The following is a 27,436-nucleotide window of genomic DNA, read 5'->3' as shown; positions in this document are numbered from 1 at the left end:
CCCGACAAAGTGATGTTAGGATATCAAATCAAATTGTATTTGTCACATGCGCCGAATACCTTACAGTAAAATGCTTAATTACAAGCCCTTAACCACCAATACAGTTTTAAGAAAATCCCTAAAAAAGTAAGAAATAAGAAAAACAAATAATTAAAGAGCAGCAGTAAATAACAATAGCGGGGCTATATACAGGGGGTACCGGTACAGAATCAATGTGCAGGGGGCACCGGTGTCGAGGTAATTATGTTCATGTAGGTAGAGTTATTATAGTGGCTATTCATAGATAATAACAGAGAGCAGCAGCAGCGTGGGGAGGTGGGGGGCAATGCAAATAGTCTGGGTAGCCATTTGATTAGCTGTTCAGGAGTCTTATGGCTTGGGGCTAGAAGCTGTTTAGAATCCTCCTTGACCTAGACTTGGCGCTCAGGTACCGGTACTTGCCGTGCTGTAGCAGAGAGCACAGTCTATGACTTGGGAGGCTGGAGTCTTTGACAATTTTTAGGAACTTCCTCGGACACTGCCTGGTATAGAGGTCCTGGATGGCAGGAAGCTTGGCCCCAGTGATGTACTGGGCCATACGCACTACCCTCTGTAGTGCCTTTTAATTTATTTTAAGAATTCTTTTTTTTTTTTTACATACAGGTTTTTTCTCATTGAGATAACATCTCTTTTCCAAGAGAGACCTGGTCCAATAGCAGCAGAGGGAACAACGTTTCAGACAAAACAACTTACATACACTAACACAACATTAAACAAAACTATAAACACACAGAGTACAACAAAAACATTGTACATTAAAAACACAAACGTCTTGACTAAAAACAGCTGGCCTAAATTACACTCTTCTATGATATATACATCGATCAAGTGTTTAAACTCCACCAACGAAACTAGATCATCACATTTTAAAATGTTCAGGAGAGAATTCCAGGACCACAGAGCTAAGTAACTAAAACTATTTCTACCATGACCTGTTTGTCACGGCTGTCAAAACGAGAGGACCAAGGTGCAGCGTGTGTGTAGTTCCACATTTTATTTACTCTGTGAAACTATGCAATACATCAAATAACTGAATAGACAAAACAAACCGTGACGCAGAGGAGAAACAAACACTACTCAAAAATAATCACCCACAAAACCCAGGAAGAAAAACCCCTACTTAAGTATGATCTCCAATTAGAGACAACGAGGACCAGCTGCCTCTAATTAGAGATCATCCCAAACAAACCAACAGAAATACAAAAACTACAACCTAAGAACATAGAAATAGAACACATAGAATAAACCCCCCTGTCACGCCCTGACCTACTCTACCATAGAAAATAACAGCTTACCATGGTCAGGACGTGACACTGTTCTAATGTTTGGTACTGTTAGAAGCAAATCAGAATGGGACCGTAATTTATATTTATTTACTGACCTGACTAAAAAAGAGCAGAGATAAAATGGCATTTTACCCAATATGGCCTTATAAATCAGTGTATACCAGTGTTTAAGCCTACGCAAGATCAATGACGATCAGCCAACAGCACTGTAGAGATCACAATGATGTGTTAGACGTTTCTGATTTGTAATGAACCTGAGTGCTGCATGATACACTGAATCAAGTGGTCTCAGGGTAGTGGCTGAGGCCTGCATATACAAAACATCACTAAAATCTAAAACCATACATACATACATTTAAGTCATTTAGCAGACGCTCTTATCCAGAGCGACTTACAAAATGGTGCATTCACCTTATGATATCCAGTGGAACAACCACTTTACAATAGTGCATCTAAATATTTTAAGGGGGGGGGGGGGGGGTTAGAAGGATTACTTTATCCTATCCTAGGTATTCCTTAAAGAGGTGGGGTTTCAGGTGTCTCCGGAAGGTGGTGATTGACTCCGCTGTCCTGGCGTCGTGAGGGAGCTTGTTCCACCATTGGGGTGCCAGAGCAGCGAACAGTTTTGACTGGGCTGAGCGGGAACTGTGCTTCCTCAGAGGTAGGGGGGCCAGCAGGCCAGTGGTGGATGAACGCAGTGCCCTTGTTTGGGTGTAGGGCCTGATCAGAGCCTGAAGGTATGGAGGTGCCGTTCCCTTCACAGCTCCGTAGGCAATCACCATGGTCTTGTAGCGGATGCGAGCTTCAACTGGAAGCCAGTGGAGAGAGCGGAGGAGCGGGGTGACGTGAGAGAACTTGGGAAGGTTGAACACCAGACGGGCTGCGGCGTTCTGGATGAGTTGTAGGGGTTTAATGGCACAGGCAGGGAGCCCAGCCAACAGCGAGTTGCAGTAATCCAGACGGGAGATGACAAGTGCCTGGATTAGGACCTGCGCCGCTTCCTGTGTGAGGCAGGGTCGTACTCTGCGAATGTTGTAGAGCATGAACCTACAGGATCGGGTCACCGCCTTGATGTTAGTGGAGAACGACAGGGTGTTGTCCAGGATCACGCCAAGGTTCTTAGCACTCTGGGAGGAGGACACAAGGGAGTTGTCAACCGTGATGGCGAGATCATGGAACGGGCAGTCCTTCCCCGGGAGGAAGAGCAGCTCCGTCTTGCCGAGGTTCAGCTTGAGCTGGTGATCCGTCATCCACACTGATATGTCTGACAGACATGCAGAGATGCGATTCGCCGCCTGGTTATCAGAAGGGGGAAAGGAGAAGATTAATTGTGTGTCGTCTGCATAGCAATGATAGGAGAGACCATGTGAGGATATGACAGAGCCAAGTGACTTGGTGTATAGCGAGAATAGGAGAGGGCCTAGAACAGAGCCCTGGGGGACACCAGTGGTGAGAGCGCATGGTGCGGAGACAGATTCTCGCCACGCCACCTGGTAGGAGCGACCTGTCAGGTAGGACGCAATCCAAGCGTGGGCCGCGCCGGAGATGCCCAACTCGGAGAGGGTGGACAGGAGGATCTGATGGTTCACAAAAACCGACAGTAATGTACATCGTACCAGCTCCTTCCTGGCCTCAAAAGAAAAACAAGCCTTATGCCGGTAATAAAATCCTATTTTCAGCTTGAGCTTCCTTATCAAGTTCTCATCATGCACAGTGAAGCTCAGTTTATCATCAACCCACACACCCAAATATTTGTACACTTTAACTTGCTCTATAGAATGTCCAGCCAATTTAGCAATGACATGATTTGTAACATGCCTGTTACATACCATGCATTTTGTTGTACCCGAATTTAGAATCAGCTTTAAATCATACAGATTCTGTTGTATGATGTTAAATGCTCTTTAGGCATTTTCAAAAGCTAAAGATAAACTACTACCACTTGAATAAAGAACAGTATCATCTGCATAAAAATGAACATCCGCTGTTTCAATAAGATCCCCAATGTTGTTGATATACAAAATGAACAACAGTGGGCCCAAAATAGAACCTTGCGGAACACCTGAGCACACCTCTATGGACTCAGATTTACAACCATCCGCCATTACACAATGTGTACGATTTGATAGGTAATTTATAAACCAATATAGAGCATGACCAGTCATTCCACAACATTTCAACCTTTGCACTAACACAGCATGGTCCACGGTGTCAAAAGCCTTCGACAAATCAATAAAAACAGACACACAATGTAACTTCTTATCAAGAGCACAGTGGATGTAATTTAAAACCTTCAATGTTGCTGAAACAGTGCTGTGGTCAGACCTAAAACCTGATTGCGGTCAGAGGCTGAGCTGTTGCCATACCAGGCAGTGATGCAACCCGTCAGGATGCTCTCGATGGTGCCACTGTAAAACCTTTTGAGGATCTGAGGACCCGTAGCAAAAAAAAATTGTCTCCTGAGGGGAAGTGGGTTGTGTTATATTTTATCCTGTACGAGCTTTTGTGCTGAATACGTTACGTTATTACAGGTATCAAGTATGTGGCAGCAGTGTATAGGACGGAGGTTCCTAGGTGTGAGAAGTGTGCAGAGACAAAGGAATGTGTAGCATTGGGGAAGGTAGTGGCATGTGTTAATTGTAGGGCTGCCCATAGGGTTGGGATCAGAAATGTCCTGTGCGAGAGAGGCAGGTTGAGGTTTCCAGGGTTAGAGTAGTGTGGAAGTTGTCATATGCTGAGGCAGTTAAGAAAGTAGAGGAAGATGGGTCAAGTGGGAGGGATCTTAAGAGGAGTGGTGTGAGTATTAGATCTGTACAAGTACAGAGGGTTAAACTAACAAGTGATATATGTTTCATTGAGATTGATAGGATTTTTTTTTGCATTGATAGCAATGGTTATCAACTGTACTTAAGGGATGGAATGTAAGTCGCAGGCAATTGAGGTTGTGGTGGCAGCTGCAGAGAAGTATTTTGGGTGTGCAAGACTTTACGTCAGAATAGTTACAGGGTGTGTTAAGTGGTGGTGTCCCCTCCTTTCAGTCTGTTGGCCTGAGGTAGGACTAAATAGATTTAAATAGTGGAGAAGGGTGGTGTTCTTTTTTATTATTATACATTTTTTTGTGAGTGTAGTGTTAGATGGTAGGGTATTTGTTTATTCATTTTTTCAAGCAAAGTATAGGGAGTTGTACTCCAGTCTTGTAGGTGGGGGTAATGCAACATTCATTGGATGCCAACCACCCTTAAATCTCATCGAAGAAGAAGTAGTAGTAGTAGTCGTAGTAGTAGCAGCAGCAGCCCTTCAATTTGAAAAATGGAGGGCCCGGCAATCTAACGTTATCTAGTTGACGAATTATGTTCCGTGCATATCGGTTATAAAATGTAATTATATAACCAATAAAACTCTAAATATAATATTTGAATTTATCTAAATATATGATAATACGGCTATCCACTAAGATACGTAAACTGTCCGTGGATTTTTAAAATTGTTTTGTTTTATTGAATCTGCAGGAGTTGATTTCAACTCCAAGGAGAAAGAAAGCTAGCATAGTGATGCGTGCTAGCCACTTCCTTGTTCGTCCAAACTGGATTGTTATGGCAAGCGTAAAGAAATGTCATTACTAAAAAGTAAAACGTTTTTATTTCTTATTTTCAGCACTTTGGGAATATATTTTTAAAGCCGACCTGAGCTGCGATTTTCTTCCAAGAAACATTTCCTTTCAAGCAGGAGACATCGGGCCTGCTACACTCAACATGGAATGCAGTTACAAGACACTGCCTAGCTAGCTACAGTTGCTAGCTAGCTCTGGCTAGCTAGATGGTACATCTTTGGAATCTTACAGTCTGGGATTATAATCATTGATTTATTTGACATATTAAATTAATTTCATCGAGGCAAACATTAGATTATGGATTTTTTGGAGATGATGAATGCGATGGATTAGCGTTTGTAATAGCTCACTGCTAGTTACTGTCTGACTAGCTAGTTATATTAACTTGTTAGTGCTAGTTTGCTAGCTAGCCAATTTGTTGCAAATGTTTTGTGTACCAAGGAACATAACACTGAAGACAACCAATGTTACCAAAAGTATATATCACATATTTTTGATAAATGCCTAACTCGGAGGTAATTCGCGAGGGTCGGGGAAGAAGCCCATCCGCACAGAGAAGTGCCAGACCGGAGCGGCGCAGTAGCGTTAGAACTATAAGCGGTGCTACTCAGCAGCGAGAGAAACACCGGGAGAAGAGGCTGTCGTCTAGTAGAAAGAAACACAGTCACGCTAGGGAGAAAGAACCATGGCATACGCCAGATGAACCAGGCAGTGAACGGAGACGCACTCTCGAAAGAGAAGGTGAACCTCGGACTTTGGTGGAATATGACGACGTGAGTTCCCAATCAGAACGCTTTTCTGGGAGCCCTTCACCTAAACCAGAACCGCATGCTCGGATTTCGGCCGATCGATTTAGCAAAATTGAGTTTACAGACATCAACGGACCGACATCCCGAGGGAGATGGTCTCGGAGAGACCGGGATATAGTGCATCTCAGGAAGGATGAACAAACCAGTGGTTCATCCGAGAGGAATAGACAAGAGAAGGAACCGAAAAGAAAGGAACGCCAGAGCAGTGAGAGGGGGACTTCGAAATCTCGTGGCGGGAGTAGCCTTAGTGCCACCAAAAACAACCGAGATGGTGCGAGAAACAGTGACAGTAACGGCAAGAAGACGTCTACAACATTGCCGTCCATGTCTTTGGATAAAAGGGAGTCTAAACGGCACAAAAGTAAGTCACGGTCTGAAAAAGAGGCCTTGTCTGCATACAGGGATGCACCACAATCATACCGAGATGACTGTGAAGAACTCGGAGCCTCCAGAAGAAGTCCTGGTTTCAAGGCAGAAAGTCCACATGGGACAACTTATTCCTATGGATACCAGTCTCCCAGTGGTAGTTATAATAAACAGTTTATATGTAGAAGTCCCAGTTATGAGAACAAAAGGCTGTCCCCTAGTTTGACATACTACAGCCGAGATGCTGAGGTCTATGGCGCCTACAACATTTCAAAGTCGCCCAGTTCATACTCAAGCAACAAAAGAAAGCGGTCACCAATGAGCCCATTCAACAGGCGCAGTTCTCCAAGCTATGGCCGACATAGTCCATTTGAACAGGGAGAACTTGTCTCAAGTCCCTACGGTACCAGTCGGCGATCACGAAGTCCATACCGAAAGTCACTCAGCCCAAGTCCAGTCATAAGGTAAGCAGTCAATCAGATGGTACTGTACCTGTATTAAAGTCAAAGATAACACGCCTGGTATAATTTCAGGTGTCAATTGTCTAACTACCTGCCTGACTGTCTGATTTGGACCATTGTTTTAGCTACTCTTGTGTGATCATGTTCAATATTGTGTTTTATGCCCTTGGATTGCTGAGTTAAGAACGTGCCGTAAGCACACTGCACAGCTAGCTTGAAATGTTGCAAATGGAGCCATCCAATCTGCACCCTTTGGGTGGCTCAACCCATTGGAATGTTGTCAAGGAGGCCGGTTACATGGGTTGTGAAGCAGAGCATCACTGGTTCGAGCCTAGTATGGACAGTGGAGGAAGCTAAGCTGTTAGCAGCACACTGACCCCCATTACACATGCTTCCTCATTATGTAAATATGATTACACAGAAGGCCTTAGTTTGGAAGAGAGGCCATCTCCTTTTCAAAATGCAAGATGGCTTAAGACAACAGAACGCTTACAACAGATGGCCTATGAAGTGTTGAATTAACTTGGCACACGGAAACTGTGACAGTAACAGCATGCACATTTGGCTTATCAATAGTAAGTAAGCCCTTGACTGGTACTCTGTCATGGGGCAGCTAGGTGCTTTAAATGCTGCCTGCCATTGTATCAGTACCCAAATGTACAAGTGTAATGTATCTAGATACCCATATCCATTAACGTATTGTAACATGATAAAAAATGTTAGCTAGCTAGTCACTTTGATGCATTCCATACATTCTGACTGATACATTATTTCTGCTGCTTGTCATGTTGTGTGCAGACTTCATCCACAGGAGCCACTGGAAGACACCAGAGTTTCAAATTCCTTTGCTTTGGTTGACTAACTTATGCAACACTAAATTACATGGGAATGGTTACAAAGTTAATATTTTGAATCATCCATTTTCTTTGTTTTTATTTACTAAAGTTTCAATGTTTGAAATAAGATTTCACATTGGACTACACGTGCCACCTCAAGGCTCCAGACTACAACCATTTTAGTCGCACCCTTTGACTTGGTTGTGCGAGTAAAAATGTTAATTGGTTGCATCAGTGCAAGCTGCACATTCTACATGGTCACCTCACTCAAAACTTCCTATTTTTTAGGAGGCTAAAATCCTCATGATTCCAGTAATGAAAGTGTCTGCCTGTCGCGGTACATGTTTCACTAGGGTCTGCTGCTGTGTTGAGGTAGCCTCTCGCTCCTTTCCCGGGGGAAAAATGGTCTGATTGTATAATATTTTAAAATCCAATTGCTGGCAAAGCACTGCTCTCCTGTTGACAGCTTTCTGTAGGTATACTTTTATTTCTCAGCTCTCAATTTTTAGCTGAGTAGCAATTATTTACAACCACAATATTTTATATTCATGTTTCCATATTAAAGGACCCATGAGCACCAACGTGAAGTAAATAGAAGTATGTCAAATGAAAGCTGAGTCTATTTAAAATAATTATTAAGGCATATATATACTAGGGATCTGACAAATTGATCATTTTAAAGTTTGCATTTCCTTCTCATTTAACTTCTCAAAATATTGCCATACAAGACTCCGCTGCTGTCGTTTGCATTTCTCTTTCATTTTTCCAACTGTTAACGACAATGATGTAGTGGTGGAGTTTTCGCCAAAGTAATTGATTCCTCGACTCCTTGCACGTCGACTCCCGGTATCGAGTAACATTTGTGTGTCAAGATTCAATTTCCACTTCGAATTGACTCCTAAGATTCAGTATTTTTGGAACGGAGTAGACTGATTTAGTTACGGTACTTACGAGAAAACAAACACACATCTTTCATAGTGAGCTAGTGAGGGATGGACAGAGGGGAGGAGCACAACCAGGGTGGGAAATTCACTTTTTGGTCCAAAAGGCAGCTACTGTGGCAGGTAATGTAAAAACACAACAACAAATCTACCAGCTCCAATTTTTTACCAGCCAATAATGTTCTCTCCATATTTACACAAATGTTTTATAAAAAATACAAGGGATGAGCATGCTTTCTAATGTTTCTAAAACAGGTCATGTATTACTAGTAAGAAGTAATGGGGTATATTACTTAATTTCATTTGTCACCTGCGCCTTTTTAACCAATGTATGTTTAAAATCATTTAGATCCAATAATAACTGATAAACAGTTCCACAACTGACCATCAAGAATTAACAAAGTGCCTGCCCTGCCACAAAATGCAGAGTGACATATGTATTATAGACTGGGTGGTTCGAGCCCTAAATGCTGATTGACTGAAAGCTGTGGTATGAGACTGTATACCACAGGTATGACACATTTATTTTTACGGTTCTTATGTTTGTAATCAGTTTATAATAGCAATAAGGCGCTTTGTGGTACATTGCCAATATACCACAGCTACGGGCTGTATCCAGGCATTCCTGGGTCGTACATAAGGGCCTTATTGTTTAACTATAGTTCAGGGCTCTACGCTGACATTTTTTACAAAGAGTACATGATGTGGTCTAAAGTAGAAATGTAGAAGCACACAAATCTACTAAAAGTTCATAAATATAAAAGTGCAATCATTGGGCGAGACATGTTCCGCTGGCCCTTTTTAAGGGACAGATCATTACTGCTCTAACTTGGGCACTCACTTGTCTGTGATTTAAAAAATATATATATATCAGACTTTGATGTCTTCATACCAGACTATGTGAGCGGAATTGAGCGGTCGGAAATCACGCTCCGTGCTCAAGGAGTGATTCCTCGACTCCTTTTCCAACCACTCAGCTAAAAAACACCCCATGCTCACAGGGGAGAAAACGTCTGCTCCAAATTCGCTCCATTCATTAAAATCACAATTTAACCAACACCCATCTATTTTTCGGACTACCTGGATCTATCACTTGGTTTTGAAGTATTGATTGAATTGAATTTATTTTTGGTTACAGACATATACAACAAAATGTACAATGTGGACCCAGAGGACTTCACTTGAAAGTATTAATTACCCACGCTTTCCAAAGTGGTCCTCGATGGTAAAAACAAAACCATATGATTTGAATGAAAAGTATTTTTAATAAACATGAAAAGGTGAATGTAAGAAGCAAACATCATTTCAAGTAGGCTACATGTCATATTAAACAGCATATAGATCAGGAGCCAGACAGGGAGCCGAAAATGAATTATTTAGGCTATATTATTTCAAGGATATAGCCTTCAAAGAAAGACATTGTGAAGCATTTGCAAGTGCGACACAATCGGCTGGTAGGGACGTAAAGCGCTCAGAATTTAAACAACATTTTGTTGTATTAAATCATTATAGTCTATAAATTGAGCATATAGGTAGTGACCCTGTTCACTCATGATTGCACGGCCAGGCACGACTCAAACACCATCATTAAGTTTGCCAATGACACAACAGTGGCCATGCTTCCTGCCATCCAGGACCTCTATACCAGGCGGTGACAGGGGAAGGCCCTAAAAATTGTCAGACTCCAGCCACCCTAGTCATAGACTTCTCTCTGCTACCGCATGGCAAGCGGTACTGGAGTGCCAAGTCTAGGTCCAAGAGGCTTCTAAACAGCTTCTACCCCGAAGCCATAAGACTCCTGAACATCTAGTCAAATGACTACCCGGGCTATTTGCATTGCCCCCCCTCTCCACACCACTGCTACTCTCTGTTGTCATCTATGCATACCGTAATTTCCGGACTATTAAGCGCACCTGAATATAAACCGCACCCACTGAATTTAAAAAATATATATTATTTTGAACATAAATAAGCCGCACATGTCTATAAGCCGCAGGTGCCTACCGGTACATTGAAACAAATTAACTTTACACAGGCTTTAACGAAACACGGCTTGTAACAAAGCAAAACAAAATTAGCAGTAAGCTTAAGTTGTCTTTTTGCACTGAGTCAATTCCTCACGCTGCTGTTTCCAACGTCTTATCATTGACTCATTAAGACCAAGCTCCCGTGCAGCAGCTCTATTTCCTTTTCCAACAGCCAGATAAATCGCCTTCAACTTGAAAGCTGCATCATATGCATTTCTCCGTGTCTTTGCCATGATGAGGGTGACAAAATGACTACCGTAATCAGAATGATGGGAAGTTTGAGAGCGCTCGATTTAATCTAAACAGTAAACCAAAAAGTTGTTTGATCGTAACCCGTTCGGCAATTTCATTGGTCTAATGAAAGCTTCATGCCGCCAAAAAAGTAAGCACGTCACAGAATGTGTTTTTTTTGGAAAGCGGGAAAAATCCATATATTAGCCGCGTCATTGTTTAAGCCGCGAGGTTCAAAGCCTGGGAAAAAGTTGCGGCTTATAGTCCGGAATTTACGGTAGTCACTTTAATCAACTCTACCTACATGTACATACTACCTCAACTAACCGGTGCCCCTGCACATTGACTCTGTACCGGCACCCCCCTGTATATATTTATTTTTTTAACAATTAAACCGCAATAGTACAGTTTGACCATCTTGAGACTCAGGAGCCAGTATACACTTCCCCAAAATAGTCTGAAAATTCTAGAAATCTGGCATGAAATTTGATGTTTTTGTTGATAAAAAAAGTGCTTCTCGTTGAATGACAAACACTTTATTAACCCTTAGCCTACAATTTCTGCTGCCCCGTGGAAATCGATTTAATAACATCACCATCAAAATTCGTCTGTTTTTAAGATTGGGAGATGTTTTTTGTATGGGCTGCCTCTCAATTCATTGTCTGAAGGTCCCCAGTACCAGCAACACAAAAAAATGAATGGAAGTATATATGGAGATAGTTTAATTAGTGAATCTGTTCAATTCGTTTCAATTGGATAATAGCAGTAACGCCAAATTGAGTGTTTCATCAAGGGGCGCAGACTCAATAGCCTTGGTTTCTCAAATGACTGCCTTGCCAGGTTCACCAACTACTTCTCAGATAGAGTTCAGTGTGTCAAATCGGAGGGCCTGTTGTCCGGACCTCTGGCAGTCTCTATGGGGGTGCCACAGGGTTCAATTCTCAGGCCGACTCTTTCTCTGTATATGTCAATGATGTCGCACTTGCTGCTGGTGATTCTCTGATCCACCTCTACGCAGACGACACCATTCTGTATACATCTGGCCATTCCTTGGACACGGTGTTAACAAACCTCCAAACGAGCTTCAATGGCATACAACACTCCTTCCGTGGCCTCCAACTGCTCTTAAATGCTTGTAAAACTAAATGCATGCTCTTCAACCGATTGCTGCCTGCACCTGCCTGCCCATCCAGCATCACTACTCTGGACGGTTCTGACTTAGAATATGTGGACAACTACAAATACCTAGGTGTCTGGTTAGACTGTAAACTCTCCTTCCAGACTCACATTAAGCATCTCCAATCCAAAAATAAATCTAGAATCGGCTTCCTATTTCGCAACAAAGCCTCCTTCACTCATGCTGCCAAACATACCCTCGTAAAACTGACTATCCTACCGATCCTTGACTTCGGCGACGTAATTTACAAAATAGCTTCCAACACTCTACTCAGCGAATTGGATGCAGTCTATCACGGTGCCATCCGTTTTGTCACCAAAGCCCCATATACTACCCACCACTGCGACCTGTATGCTCTCGTTGGCTGGCCCTCGCTACATATTCGTCGCTAAACCCACTGGCTCCAGGTCATCTATAAGTCTTTGCTAGGTAAAGCCCAGCCTTATCTCAGCTAACTGGTCACCATAGCAGCACCCATCCGTAGCATGCACTCCAGCAGGTATATTTCACTGGTCATGCCCAAAGCCAACACCTCCTTTGGCCGCCTTTCCTTCCAGTTCTCTGCTGCCAATGACTGGAACGAATTCCAGCTTACCTGTACACAGCCCATCTGTAAATAACACACCCAACTACCTCATCCCCATATTGTTATTTATTTTTTGCTCTTTTGCACCCCAGTATCTCTACTTGCACATCATCTGCACATCTGTCACTCTAGTGTTAATGCTAAATTGTAATTATTTTGCCACTATGGCCTATTTATTGCCTTACCTCTCTAATCTTACTACATTTGCACACACTGTACATAGACTTCTCTATTGTGTTATTGACTGTACGTTTGCTTATCTCATGTGTAACTCTGTGTTGTTTTTGTCGCACTGCTTTGCTTTATCTTGGCCAGGTCGCAGTTGTAAATGAGAACTTGTTCTCAACTGGCCTAAATAATTAGTTAAATAAAGGTGAAATAAAATAAAAAGGGGTCTTAAAATTCAAAATCAAATAGCTAAATTCTCCTTGGTATGACCATGATAAAACAATTCTATATGTTAGCTTAGAATCTGTCATCACGCCCAGCATTTTATCCACAACAAGTCAATTTGATGGAAACGCATCTCTTGTGGGGAAAAAGTGCATATTGTCTTCATGCTGATTAAAAAATATATATATATTTGCATTTATCTGTCGCCAATTGGATGGAAACCTAGCTACTCAGAGACATTGGTGTAAATATGAGGTCAGGGTGGAATCTGGATCGCCTGAGAGAGCTCTGCTTTGTGAAACGGTACGACTGTTTTACTAGATTGTGATTAAGGTTGTAATGATGCTTGTAATGGCTCTGAATATAAATGTCCATTTCAGTAGTCTGCTAGATTAGGTAGACACTAGGTAGACATTATGCACCTTTTTAATGAGAACTTTTCTCCTGGGATAAAGGTTCATCATACAACCTGTCTCTCCTTTCTCCAGGCGATCTGGCAAGTCTCGAAGCAGGAGCCCGTATTCCTCGAGGCACTCCCGCTCACGCAGCCGCCACCGCCACTCTTGCTCCCATAGTCGACCTTCCAGCCTCTCCCCCAGCACTCTGACCTTCAAGAGCAGCCTAGCGGCCGAGCTCAGCAAGCAGAAGAAGGCAAAAGCTGCCGAGGCAGCCGCCCGGGCCAAGAGCTCCAGCAACGCCTCCAATTCCACCAAGGGCCCCTCTACAGGCTCCCACCAGTCCAGCCCCAAGGCCAACCCCACCATCAAGAAGGGCCGGCCCCCTTCCCTGCCGCCTCCCGATAAGGGTCCCAGGACCCCTGTGTTGAGCCAGCCCCAGTCCCCTGCAGACAGGACCTCCAAGAGGAGCACAGAGCCCCATCAGCCCAGCAGGGACAGAGAGCGGCACCCCTCGGTGCAACGGGACAAGAGGAAAGCACCAGCATCCGGACAGGGCAAAGAGAAGGGGCGAGTAGCTGCCCCGACTGCCTCTACACTGACATCTCTACTCCTGCCCCTTCACGTCCTCGAGCACTTAGATGGAGCAGACAGGTAAAGGGAACGTAATAGAAAAGAGCTTTTATCATTTTCATCACTCCACCTCTCTGTGCAGTTTCATAGCCTAACTTCTCATTCTCTTCTTCCCCTGTGCAGCTTGAAGGAGGTCTTACCTTCGCTCTCAGGGAAGAAGCCAGCAGAGCATCAGAAGGCCTGCCACCTCCTTGCCGACCTGCCCCTTCCTCCTGAGCTCCCCGGAGGCGGCGCCTCCTCCCCCCACAGCCCATACAACGAGAAGAAGACCACCACACTTCACCGCCGGCCCAAGTATGTCTGGGCCCCTTGGCCTTCCGTGTCTGCTCTGTGGAACCATTATACTCACCCTACCTCTTCCATGGCCTATGCTCCTTGAGTCTCAACTGCCTGGTGTTGACCACCACTGCTTGACCTAATCTCTAGTTGGTTTGTTTGTCTCCCAGGATCTGCGGCCCACGTTTTGGGGAGATCAAGGAGACTGAGATAGACTGGGGGAAACGGTGCGTGGACAAGTTTGAGATTATTGGCATCACGGGAGAGGGCACCTACGGCCAGGTGTACAAGGCAAAAGACAAAGACACAGGTGAGGACTACTTAATGCTTTCTTTTCTCAACATTTCATGTAGATCATAGGCTACGCCCTATCTTCCTGGTAGCTCATATTATAATAATTATTTGACTATCAACATTTTAAAGCAAAAACTCACTCTACTCAAAATGGATGTCTTTCTATGCCCTGTGTATCTATTATGTATGAACTTGTTGTAGCAGGATCAAGGGTGTGGGGTTTCCACGTCACCAAGTTCAATAACAAAACAGGCACCAATAGCCCAAATAGAATGCAAAGGGGAAGTTTATTAGGGATTTTGGTACACGGGTGAATTCCCCCTTCTTTCCCCATCACCTCACAGTCCATAAGCCGTTCCGTTTTCCAGGGGTAATCCTCACACTCAGGTTCTCAGCCAATCTGGTCTGGTACATGGGGGGTAGTCCAACAGTCCAGGTCACAACGGGCAATCACACAGATTTTGCTGTCGTTTCTCTCACTCTTCATACCTCTCTTGTCTCACCTCTGCCCCTTTGTGTAGGCTGCTCCCTTCTTTATCCCCAAGCACTCCCTGGCTTAACAATTCAGTCTTGCCTCTTTGGGGCAGGAAGTCCATATAAGGCTTGTGGGTAGAGCCAGCGACCTGCAAGCTATCTTTCCTCAATTACCACTCACTCCCCTCACCTCTCCCTGCCGTCTGCCACAATGTATTTTATAATATACTCTGCCCTTTATCTCTATCCCCATGGTGTAGCTGAGATGGTGGCCTTGAAGAAGGTGCGTCTGGACAACGAGAAGGAGGGCTTCCCTATCACCGCCATCAGGGAGATCAAGATCCTCCGGCAGCTCAACCACAAGAGCATCATCAACATGAAGGAGATAGTCACCGACAAGGAGGATGCCCTGGACTTCAAGAACGACAAAGGTCCATATGACAAACCCTCTGTATTAGCATGTCCGCACTCCATTCCCTAAATAGTGCACCACTTTTGACCAGAGCCCTATGGGACCTGGTCAAATGTAGTGCACTATAGGGAAAAGCAATGTATCTGCATTGTTTGTCTATGCATCTGTTTTCCTTCTATATGATCCATCCTCCTCCAACAGGTGCATTCTACCTGGTGTTTGAGTATATGGACCATGACCTGATGGGCCTCTTGGAGTCAGGCCTGGTCCACTTCAACGAGAGCCACATCAAGTCCTTCATGAGGCAGCTGCTGGAGGGCCTTGACTACTGCCACAAAAAGAACTTTCTGCACAGGGACATCAAGTGCTCCAACATCCTGCTCAATAACAAGTGAGTACTCCTCAGGATAGCTAGCCTGCTGGTCCCATATCTGTCGGTGCTGTCTTGTCAACTCCTATGGTCGTTGTCACGCCAAAGCACAAGCAGCTCTGGGGCCAGGCTAAAGGATAGCCAACGTCAAAGAACCTATTTCTATCCACTACGGTGGCAGTGTCTGACAGAAAGGGTTTGGAAGTCAAGTTAAAGCAGTGTTCTGTTCTCTCCACCAGGGGTCAAATAAAGCTGGCAGATTTTGGACTGGCTCGACTTTATAACTCTGATGAGAGGTACGTGTCCCGATATGGCTTACAGTTGATTACTGCCCATAGTTATTGGATTTTCAGATGTATTACTCTATATATGTTTCATCAAACATATAGGTGTCAACTGTTTTGTTGTGGATGACATTATTGACACTGATGCATTTGTCATTTTTCTGTCCCTGTCTTGTAGCCGCCCGTACACCAACAAGGTGATCACCCTGTGGTACAGACCCCCTGAGCTTTTGCTGGGGGAGGAGAGGTACACACCTGCCATTGACGTGTGGAGCTGCGGGTAAGAGACACATACATTGTGTTGACATTCGGTGTGGTGTTTCACTGGCTTATGAGATTCATGATTCTTGAACCAAGGACAGATGATGGGTCATGGTTCTATAAAGATGATAATGTATTCATTCTGTTTTTGTCTGAAATCCAGGTGCATTCTGGGGGAGCTGTTCACAAAGAAGCCCATTTTCCAAGCCAACCAGGAGCTTGCCCAGTTAGAGCTGATCAGGTACGTTGTGGTCAGAGGAAAAGGGTACTATAAATCTGTCATTGTCGTATTCGTTTAAAGAGTCACTATTAAGAAATTGCTCTGTCATTTCCTGGTTGCTAAAATTCTAATTTCAGTATGTGACAAAACAAGAAAATAGAGTAGAGCAGGGCTCTCCAACCGTGTTCCTGGAGAGCAACGGTCCAGTAGGTTTTTGCGCCAACCCTAATCTAGCGCACCGGACTCTAATAACTAGTTGATTGATAAGCTGACTCAGGTTAGTTACAACTGGGGTTGGAGCGAAAACCTACAGGAACAGAGTTGGAGAGCCCTGGTGTAGAGAATCATTGTACCATCTGAACTGCTGTGAAATATATTTTCCATAACCAAAAATATAATATTTTCAGCTGTTTGAAGCTGGTGTACAAAACTGAAAGTAAAAGACGCAAAAACAAAACTTGAAAACAAGAAGCATAGAAATGGCGCACACACAGAACAGATCTACCACTTCTTAGATTTGCTTTCGATGATTGACCGATCTATAACTCACATTTCTATGTGAATTTTGTCAGGTCTCCCAGAAATGTACCTATTGCAGTTTTAACTGTCTGAAAGGCCTTCAGCTATCTCGTTTGATAGTCTTCCTGATGGGGCACAATATTGAACTCTAGGCCAAACTGATGGCTTCTCTCCCTTCCAGTCGTATCTGTGGCAGCCCCTGCCCTGCCGTGTGGCCAGACGTCATCAAGCTGCCCTACTTCAACACCATGAAACCAAAGAAACAGTACCGGCGGCGGTTACGAGAGGAGTATGCTTTGTGAGTTAATCAGCTTGTTTGAATTCAGTAAATGTGTTCGTCATTGACGTATAAAAAGAATACATAGCATTATCCTTTGGCTGTGTTTGACTAATCACTTGGTCTTTCTCTCTGGTCAGTATTCCACCCTCAGCCCTGGACCTGTTTGACCACATGATGTCCCTGGACCCCAGTAAGCGCTGCACGGCCGAGGCGGCGCTAAGCAGTGAATTCCTCAAAGACGTGGACCCAACCAAGATGCCCCCACCAGAGTATGTTTGGGAAAAGCCATTACACCTCAGTGTCTGTGATCCATCACTGTAGAATCTACACTACTGTTCAAAAGTTTGGGGTCACTTAGAAATGTCCTTGTTTTTTAAAGAAAAGCTAAACATTTTGTCCATTAAAATAACATCAAATTGATCAGAAGTCCAGTGTAGACATTGTTAATGTTGTAAATGAATATTGTAGCTGGAAACGGCAGATTTTTTTTAATGGAATATCTATATAGCCGTACGGAGGCCCATTATCAGCAACTATCATTCCTGTGTTCCAATTGCACGTTGTGTTAGCTAATCCAAGTTTATCATTTTAAAAAGCTAATTGATCATTAGAAAACCTTTTTGTAGTTGTTAGCACAGCTGAAAAATGTTGTTCTGATTTAAAGAAGCAATAAAACTGACCTTTAGACTAGTTGAGTATCTGGAGCATCAGCATTTCTGTGTTCGATTACAGGCTCAAAATGGCCAGAAACAAAGCACTTTCTTCTGAAACATTGTCGTTCTGAGAAATGAAGGCTATTCCATGCGAGAAATTGCCAAGAAACTGAAGATCTCGTCCCCATTGCTCTTTTCCAGTCTCCCCCTGTGGCAGGACTGCCACGAGTTGTGGAGTAAGAAGCGGCGGAAACAGAAGCAAATGCCAGAGGAGCTGTCAGCTCCCAAGGCCCCCCGTAAGGAGCTGGGGCTGGGAGATGACAGTCGTAGCAACACCCCCCAGGGCTTCCCACCACCCGGGGGGCTCAAAGCCCAGCCTGTGGCTGCCTCGGCCCTAATGGGTGAGTGAATGGGTCTGTAGTCTCGTACCGCAAAGTCAACCCACCATACTTGCCTCATGCCTTGTCAGTTACACACTAACAACAACTTGGAGTGACTTAAGTTACTTTTTAGTAAATCATGTTTTCCTTTGTCTCCCGTAGACCCAAAAGGTCCCAACTGCCAGCTGACCCAGGAACAGCTGGCGGTCCTCATCAAGCTGCTTGGCCAGTCCAAGAGCACTGTCAACGCAGCCCAGATCGCAAAGGTCAACTCTGAGACACTGCAGCAGCTCTCCAAGGTCCTGCCACCAGCGCCCTCCGACTCCAACCAGCCCCCAGAGCCACCACCTCCGCCCAAGCACCCTCTGCTGGGTGGAGCACCCCGCACGCCCCCCATGCCCAAGCTCCCATCACCACCTCCCTCGTCGGTTTCGCAGGGGAAGCCTGAAGGTGAAGCATCGTCAGCCACCCAGACGGCGGTCACCATGCTGCTGGCCCAGCTCCTCCAGGCCCAACAGAGGCAAGAGGCCAGGGACGAGGCAGTCGGCAGAAACCCACTAGCAGGACGGCCTCCGCCACCCCCAGAGCCCATCCCTGTCTCACCAGGTAACTACACTCATATATAGACATTTTGCAAGTTGTGACTGTTGTGACCATCCAGTAGGCTTATCTGGCTCTAATTTCTATACACAATGAATTTAATGTTGGATAGAACTCCAACTAGAACTATCCCTTTGCATTGAATTAACATCATGTCTTGTGCTTTTCCCCCTTAGTGTCTGAGAGGAGTGGAGTATCCTCCAGACCCATCCTACCCCCAGACCAGAGACCCCCTGAACCTCCAGAGCCCCCTCCCTGCTGCGAGGACCTGGACTACCGGCAGAAGATGGAGCCCAAGGCTGGCCACCTGCCGCCCATGCTGACCTCAGGTGAGGGAGGAAGGTTCCCGGAGCAAGTTTACTCACCACACCCCGGCGCAGAAGGACCGGACTATGGCGGTGACTACAGCCGCCCACCCCCTCCACCCTTCCCTCCTGCAGGTTTTGGCGACAGCTACATGGGCCACATGCTGGGGGGTGGCTTGCCCCCCCACGCCCTGAGGGAGGTGTTCACCAGCAGTGCTCCGACCCCCGGCTCGTCCTCAGCTGCCGGGTCCCTGGCCCCCTCGCTCCAGGAGCCCTACCCTTCAGGCACAGGGGGAGGTAGAGGTGGCAGTAGCATGGTGTTCAGCGGGGACAAAGACCACCGTTTTGAGTACAATCAAAGCCCCTCCTTGCTTGTGGAAGGGCAGGTCAACCCCACCACCATCCAGCTCTACAACCATGCCACCCCTCCCCCGCCCATCCCACCTCCGGGCCAGTCCTGGGGCTCCCCTTCCCAGGCCGGGGCCCCATCTATGCCCCTTGGCTTCAACACAAATGTGAACTCAACAGCCATCCGAAGGCGAGGCCTCCCCTTCTGATTGGCTGTGGCATAGTGAACAGGGCGGGGTGTGACGATGGAAACACTCCAGACTTGAGGACTCAAAAGAAGCTGAGCCCAAACCCTCTCAGGCTGACCAGAGAGATCTGGAAATGCACACCTGATTTGTAATCATTTAAAAAAAATCTGTGTCAAGCATTGTAGTTCTAATTTATCTGGAATGTGGGGTATGTTGCGGGGGCTTTTCTTGCTCGTACCATTTTGTATATTTTTTTGTAATCTATTCTGCTTCTGTCTTTTAAATTAAACACACCTTTTTCGAGTGTACATTTACCAGGCTAGGTATGCGTTTTAAATATGTACTTTAGCCGTTCTTTAATTACTCCCGAGCAGACTATTATTAATATTTTTTGCACTACTGACTAAAGAAGGCGAGAACAATTTAGGTATGAAATGAATGAAGTGCTATATCTGCACAATTATAAAAAGACCAGTTATGTCGTTTTTTGGGGTTAAGAATATGTTGCAACCAGGAGGTCTCAATTGATAGGGCTTCTTTGGGCTTGTATTTGATGAAAAGTTAGTGTTATTGTCACATCCACAAGTACAGTAAAATGCTTAACTTGCAAGCTCTACCCAACAGTGAAGAGATCATTGGTTCCAGAAAGACTGGTAGCACTTGGGTGAATGCAGTAAAACTGATAGCCACTGAATGACTTGATTGAAGGTTGTGTTCACTTTAAATTCCACAAGCCCTCTGCCAATTGCCATTGTAAAATCATATGTAAAACAAAAAGAGATGTAACCCAAGTTCAAAAAGGAGACAAGAAACTATCCTTTTGTACTAAAATGTGATTTTTTTTCTCCATTTGGCAAATGTTTATTAAAAAAATGCCAACAATGCTTTCGTTGAGTGTACTTTTTTGATGAACGACAGTCATGAGGTATCATCAGTTTCTGTAAACACAGTTGCAACATCGCAGGACTTACGTGAATGTTTGCTAAACAGACCAGGCCGGGGTTTGAGAAGTCAATGTGAAAATTCTTCCTTTTTTATTTAATTTTCTCAGTCTAAAGGCACAACCTAGATTCCAGTCAATGTATTAAATCGTTGAACATGTTATTACTACAACCTTGTGAAAGTGACAAACTAACATTTTAATTTTCATGAACTTTTATATCAAACGAGTGTCTATGATTTGAAAGCCTGCACTTGTGCAGTTTGGCGCGAGACGACCGTTTGACCTGATGACGTGTTTCTATGCATGAGCTTAGCTAGCCGACATCGCCTACATGTGTGATCTGGGATTTCTATTGGAGAAGTAGTTTTGGCCTGTCTTCATACTGTACTGTCTTTGTTATCATACCTGAACATAGTAACCACTGGAGTGCAGTGTAAGTCAACCAACAACTGAGCAAAAATTTGACAGTTGACTGAGAAACAGACAATTTAAATTCATAGCCTAGAAAAGACAAACTGATGAATGACTGATTAGATGCTCGTTGATTTTTCTATACAATACTATTTTGGGTTGGAAGTTTTGCTGCCAAAAGAAGGCATGGATGAATGACGATGAGATGAAGGCAGGAAACACCTGGGATGAAGTCAAGAAAGCCACCCAGGACAGAGTTCACTGGAGATGCACCGTTAAGGCCCTTTGTTCCACTAGGAGTAAGTCAAGACTTTGGTAAAAATGTCTACATATCCAAGGCTGATGGCCTGTGTGAGAAGGAAAGACTCATTAAACACAACTGTGGCTTCGGTTGTGTTTAATGACTAAATGCTAGGTGGCAAGGCGGCAAGCGGTACCGGAGTGCCAAGTCTAGGACCAAAAGGCAACTTAACATTATCTATGCATAGTCACTTTACCCCTACCTACCCCTGCACATTGTCTCGGGACCGGTACCCCCTCTATATAGCCTCGTTATTATTTTGTTACTTTTGATCATTTTTACTTTAGTTTATTTGGTAAATATTTTCTTAACTCTTTCTTGAACTGCGTTGTTGGTTAAGGGCTTGTAAGTAAATATTTCATGGTAAGGTCTACACCTTTGATTTGATTTGCTGCCTCTTGTGCAGGTGCTATAGCAAAAAGGCAGACTATTGTTGTTGCCACCCCCAGGGCAGTTACTATAGCACAAGGGCAGATTATATTGATGTTACTGCCCACGAGGTAAGTACTTTTGATGTTACTGCTCCCGGCGCAGGTACTATAGCATAAGAGCAGATTCTATTGATTTTGCTGCCATTGGGGTAGTAACCATAGTAAGTGCAGAAACTACTCATGTTGCTGCCTCTGGGGCAGGTACTATAGTGTATGGGCAGACACTATTGATGTTTCTGCATCTGGGGCAGTTACTATAGCAGAAGGGCAGATACTGTTGATGAACTCAAACTGTCTTGTATTTTTTTGTATGAACTGTTTGTCATTGTGGCCATCGTTGTGACTACCCAGCATTTTTCCATTTATTGAATGAAAGGTGACATTTTTGAAAATTATTAAAGGAAGCTTAATATAATTTTTTAAAGATACAGCATCTATATTTAATTGCTAGCAAGAGTTATTTTCTTTGTAGGGCAGAATTGCCTAATACTTCTATCACATGTAAAATAAGTACAAGGCTAGGGAAATTACAAGACTTGCCGGCTTTAAAATAGACATGAACAATCAGACATGAACGACCAAAGGAAATTGCAGAAAGACACAAAGTACTGCATCCACTCTTCGAAGACAATAGACTAAAAGGGAGACGTGTAGCTCTCGTAGTCAACAAGCTGTTGATGAACAACTGTTCCGAGACACCAAGACCACTCCATGGCTATTCTAACACCATTAATGGTAGGGATTGTAATAAATAAAAGGAAATGACACAATTCAACAATTAATAAACTATAAATACACTATACTATTCAAGTTTATGTATAGTATTTATAAATAGATAAAAGATAGGACATTTCATGAAATAATAAATCCCCAAATACAAGGAACTGGAACACAAAAGTACCCAAAGCACGAAATTAGGCAGGAATCAACAAGGTAGAAATAAAAACATGACAAACAGATTACATAAAAAGCACAGTATGTGGGTATGTAAGGGTGTATATGTGAGGGGAGTGAACACTCTCGCTTTGTCACAACTCCTCTTCCCACACACACATTCCAGAGCCCATGTGTGTGTGGGAACAGAAGTTGTGACAGAGCGAGTGTTCACTTTTGCGCAGACATGGGATATACATTTTAAAATTAAAATATATAGTTTGTTTGTTTTTGTCCTATCATGATTGTGCCAACCCTATATTCTAGACACCGACCTGAGCGACTCACCCACTAAGGAGAAGTCCAGATCCGTTTTATAGGCCTGCTGAAAGTAGCCTACGCAGCCATGACAGAAAGGTGAACGCAATCAGAGACACACTAAAGCAGCACCGCCCCCTCATGAATCTGAGCCTTGGTCCAAAAGCTAAAGCCCCCGGATGGGTGAGCATCATGTACAAGGATTTTCTCAAAGCTGCTAATGAGAACCTTGACGACCTCATAACTAGCCAGTAGGAATTCCGATGGAGTACCCCACCCAGGTAGTGGCAGTGCTGGTAAAACTGACTGCAGTAACCCATGGGGAGGGAATCACACTCGAACAATCAGAGAGGGGACATATGATTGTGGCCCTGGCGGCACAGAATATTCAAACGGTTTGACTGCACAGAGGTGCTTGGGAAGATGGGTCACAACGGGGGACCAGCTTGTGTGGGTATTGGGGGGAAGGGAGGTATCCGGGCTCCATCAACTAGGACTAGATATTGGTTAATCAAATCTTCCCATTTCTGCTCAATTTGGCATGCCTTCTTAAACAGCCCAACTGTATACGCATTCACTCATCAAGTCTTCTCATAAGTTGTGCTCGGGGATTTGAATTTCTGCTTTTGTGTTGTTGTTGTGTGTGTGTGTGTGTGTGGGGGGGGGCATCCCACAACTGTTGACAGAAATCTAGAATTCCTACTACCGGCTGTTGTTATGGGTAATAATCCTTCGTAGAAGTGCTTATATTAGTAAGCATACTATTCGACAATTGTGGAAATCAATATATCATGTTAATATACAGTACCAGTACCACAATAACATACGCACTATACACACACATAGATTTAGAACTGTAGATATATGGTAGTGGTGGAGTAGGGGCCTGAGGGAACACAGTGTGTTGTGAAATCTGTGATATGTATTGTAATGTTTTTAAAATTGTATAAACTGCTTAAATTTTGCTGGACCCCAGGACCCAATGGGGATCCATAATAAATCCAAATACCAGTCAGAAGTTTGGACAAACCTACTCATTCCAGGGTTTTTATTTATTTTTGCTATTTTCTACATTGTAGAATAATAGTGAGGACATCAAAACTATGAAATAACACATATGTTGAGCACTTGTTGCCTGCTTTTCCTTCACTCTGTGGTCCAACTCATCCCAAACCATCTCAATTGGGTTGAGGTCGGGTGATTGTGACTCAATTATTATGGTGGGAGATTATAATACGGTTTTAAGTACCTCAATGGACTGTAAAGGAAATCACACACGGGCTCCCGAGTGGCGCAGCAGATTAAGGCACTACATCTCAGTGCAAGAGGTGTCACTGCAGGCTCCCATAGGGCGGTGCACAATTGGCCCAGCGTCATCCAGTTTTGGCCAGGGTAGGCCTTCATTGTAAATAAGAATTTGTTCTAAACTGGAGTGCCTAGTTAAATAAAGGTTAAATAAAATGTTTAAATAAATTGTGGAGTCCAGGTCATCTGATGCATCACTCTCCTTCTTAGTCAAATAGCCCTTACACAGCCTGGAGGTGTGTTTTGGGTCATTATCCTGTTGAAAAACAAATGATAGTCCCACAAAGCGCAAACCAGATGGCATGACATATCGCTGCAGAATGCTGTGGTAGCTATGCTGGTTAATTGTGCCTTGAATTCTAAATAAATCACAGACAGTGTTACCAGCAAAGCACCCCCACACCATCACACCTCCTCCATGCTTCACGGTGGGAACCATACACACAGAGATCATTCGTTCACTTACTCTGCATCTCACAAGACACAGTGGTTGGACTCATGAAACCAAAGGACAGATTTACACCAGTCTAATGTCCATTGCTTGTGTTTCTTCACCCAAGCAAGTCTCTTCTTATTATTGGTGTCATATAGTAGTGGTTTCTTTGCAGCAATTCAACCATGAAGGCCTGATTCACGCTGTCTCCTCTGAATAGTTGATGTTGCGATGTGTCTGTTACTTGAACTCTGTGAAGCATTTATTCGGGCTGCAATCCTCTGGGTCTTCCTTTCCTGTGGCGGTCCTCATGAGAGCCAGTTTGATCATAGCGCTTGATGGTTTTTGCGACTGCACTTGAAGAAACTTTCAAAGTCCGGATTGACTGACCTTCATGATGGACAGTCATTTCTCTTAGTTATTTGTGCTGTTCTTGACATAATATGGACTTGGTCTTTTACCAAATAGGGCTATCTTCTGTATACCCCCCCTACCTTGATACAACACAACTGATTGTCTCACATGCATTAAAAAGGAACTTTTAACAAGGCACACCAGTTAATTGAAATACATTCCAGGTGACTACCTCATGAAGTTGGTTGAGAGAATGCCAAGAGTGTGCAAAGCTGTCATCAAGGCAAAGGGTGGCTACTACCAATATTTTTGGTTACTACATGATTCCATATGTGTTATGTCATAGTTTTGATGTCTTCATTTTTATTCTACAATGTCCAAAATAGTAAAAATAAAGAAAAACCCCTGAATGAGTAGATGTGTCCGAACTTTTGACTGGTACTGTATATAATAATTTATCGAGCTTAGAGGCAATACATGATTCAATTATTATGGTGGTAGATAATAAAACAGTTTTAAGTACATCAATGGACTTTAAAGGAAATCACACTACAAGCTATCACCCTCATGCACTTAAGGAAATTACTAATATTATTGATATATTGGAACTAGTGGACATATAGAGGCTTAAATATCCTGACCTAGTGAGATATACATGGCGGAGGCTCAATCAAGCTAGTCGTCTTGGCTATTTTCTTATGTCATTTTTGCTGGCACCAAAAGATAAAATAGTATTGATAAGGGACAGAATGCTGTTGGACCATCAAATAATTGGTATACACATTACTCTTACAGAATTTCGGTGAGGACGAGGATATTGGAAATTTAATCAAAGCCTACTGGATGACAAATAGATTTTAACCAACGCAGAAGAATTCCTAACTGCCTTTTTCCTACATAACGTAGGTACAGCAGATCCCTTTATTTTATGGGACACTTTTAAATGTGTCTTTAGAGGCCATGTAATTCAATACTCATCTTTAAAACAAAAACAATTTAGGTCAAAAGAGTTCATCTTAAAACCTCTCTGGGGTATGTGGGACGCTAGCGCGGGACACCCTAACAGCCAGTGAAATAGCAGGGCGCCAAATTCAAAACAACAAAACTCCTCATAATTCAAATTTCTGAAACATACAACTATTATATCCCATTTTAAAGATACACTTCTCGTTAATCCAACCACATTGTCCGATTTCAAAAAGGCTTTACGGCAAAAGCATAACATTAGATTATGTTAGGACAGCACCTAGACAAGAAAAACCACACAGCCAAACCACAAGCAAGGAGAGGCGTCACAAAAACCAGAAATACAGCTAAAATGAATCACTAACCTTTGATGATCTTCATCAGATGGCACTCATAGGACTTCATGTTACACAATACATGTATGTTTTGCTCGATAAAGTTCATATTTATATCCAAAAAAACCATTTTACATTGGCGTGTAATGTTCAGAAATGTTTTGCCTCCCAAAACTTCCGGTGAATGAGCACATCAATTTACAAAAATACTCATCATAAACGTTGATAAAATATTCAACTGTTATTCAAAGAATTATAGATACACTTCTCCTTAATGCAACCGCTGTGTCAGATTGCAAAAAAGCGTTACAGCGAAAGCACACTTTGCAATAATCTGAGTACGGCGCTCAGTCACAAAACCAAACCCGCCATTTTGTGGAGTCAACAAAACTCAGAAATAGCATTATAAATATTCACTTACCTTTGATGATCTTCATCGGAATGCACTCCCAGGAATCCCAGTTCCACAATAAATGTTCATTTGTTTCGATAAAGTCCATCCTTTATGTCCAAATACCTCCATTATGTTCGCACATTCAGTCGAGTAATCCACTGCTTGCGCAGTGAGTAGAGACGAAAAGTAAAAACAGTTATATTACAGTTCATAGAAACATGTCAAACGATGTACAGAATCAATCTTTAGGATGTTTTTATCATAAATCTTCCATAATATTCCAACCGGATGATTCCTTTGTCTTCAAAAAAGAAAAGGAACACAGCGAACTCTCACATGAGCGCATGCCACTGAGCTCATGTCATTTTCTCAGTCATCTGATTCCAATGGCTCTTATTCTCTCCCCATTCATAGTAGAAGCATGAAACAACGACCCCACAGACACTGTATATTGGATAGGGAATCACTTGAAAAACTACAAACCTCAGATTTCCACACTTTCTGGTTGGATTTTTTTCTCAGGTTTTTGCCTGCCATATGAGTTCTGTTATACTCACAGACATCATTCAAACAGTTTTAGAAACTTCAGAGTGTTTTCTATCCACATCTACTAATAATATGCATATCTTAGCTTCTGGGACTGAGTAGCAGGCAGTTTACTCTGGGCACCTTCTTCATCCGGACGTCAAAATACTGCCCCCTACCCAAGAGAGGTTAA

General features: G+C 43.5%; 1 protein-coding gene across 1 annotated transcript; it reads left to right on the top strand.

The window, feature by feature from the left end:
* The first annotated feature begins 4,600 nt into the window (after nucleotides 1-4,600).
* LOC106578728 (cyclin-dependent kinase 13) lies at nucleotides 4,601-20,536 on the top strand. Its single transcript, XM_014157856.3, has 15 exons — nucleotides 4,601-4,702; nucleotides 4,980-6,574; nucleotides 13,251-13,811; nucleotides 13,914-14,084; nucleotides 14,237-14,376; nucleotides 15,095-15,265; nucleotides 15,448-15,637; nucleotides 15,856-15,912; nucleotides 16,079-16,180; nucleotides 16,325-16,402; nucleotides 17,082-17,198; nucleotides 17,318-17,449; nucleotides 18,035-18,234; nucleotides 18,376-18,819; nucleotides 18,990-20,536. Exons 2-15 carry the CDS (start codon nucleotides 5,436-5,438, stop codon nucleotides 19,673-19,675), a joined length of 4,188 nt encoding a protein of 1,395 aa, XP_014013331.1. The 5' UTR covers nucleotides 4,601-4,702; nucleotides 4,980-5,435; the 3' UTR covers nucleotides 19,676-20,536.
* The last annotated feature ends 6,900 nt before the right edge of the window (nucleotides 20,537-27,436 follow it).

Source organism: Salmo salar, chromosome 19 (genome assembly GCF_965601325.2).
Source record: "Salmo salar chromosome 19, fSalSal1, whole genome shotgun sequence".
NCBI lineage: Eukaryota > Metazoa > Chordata > Actinopteri > Salmoniformes > Salmonidae > Salmo > Salmo salar.
This window is presented reverse-complemented; position numbering and strand designations above follow the sequence as displayed.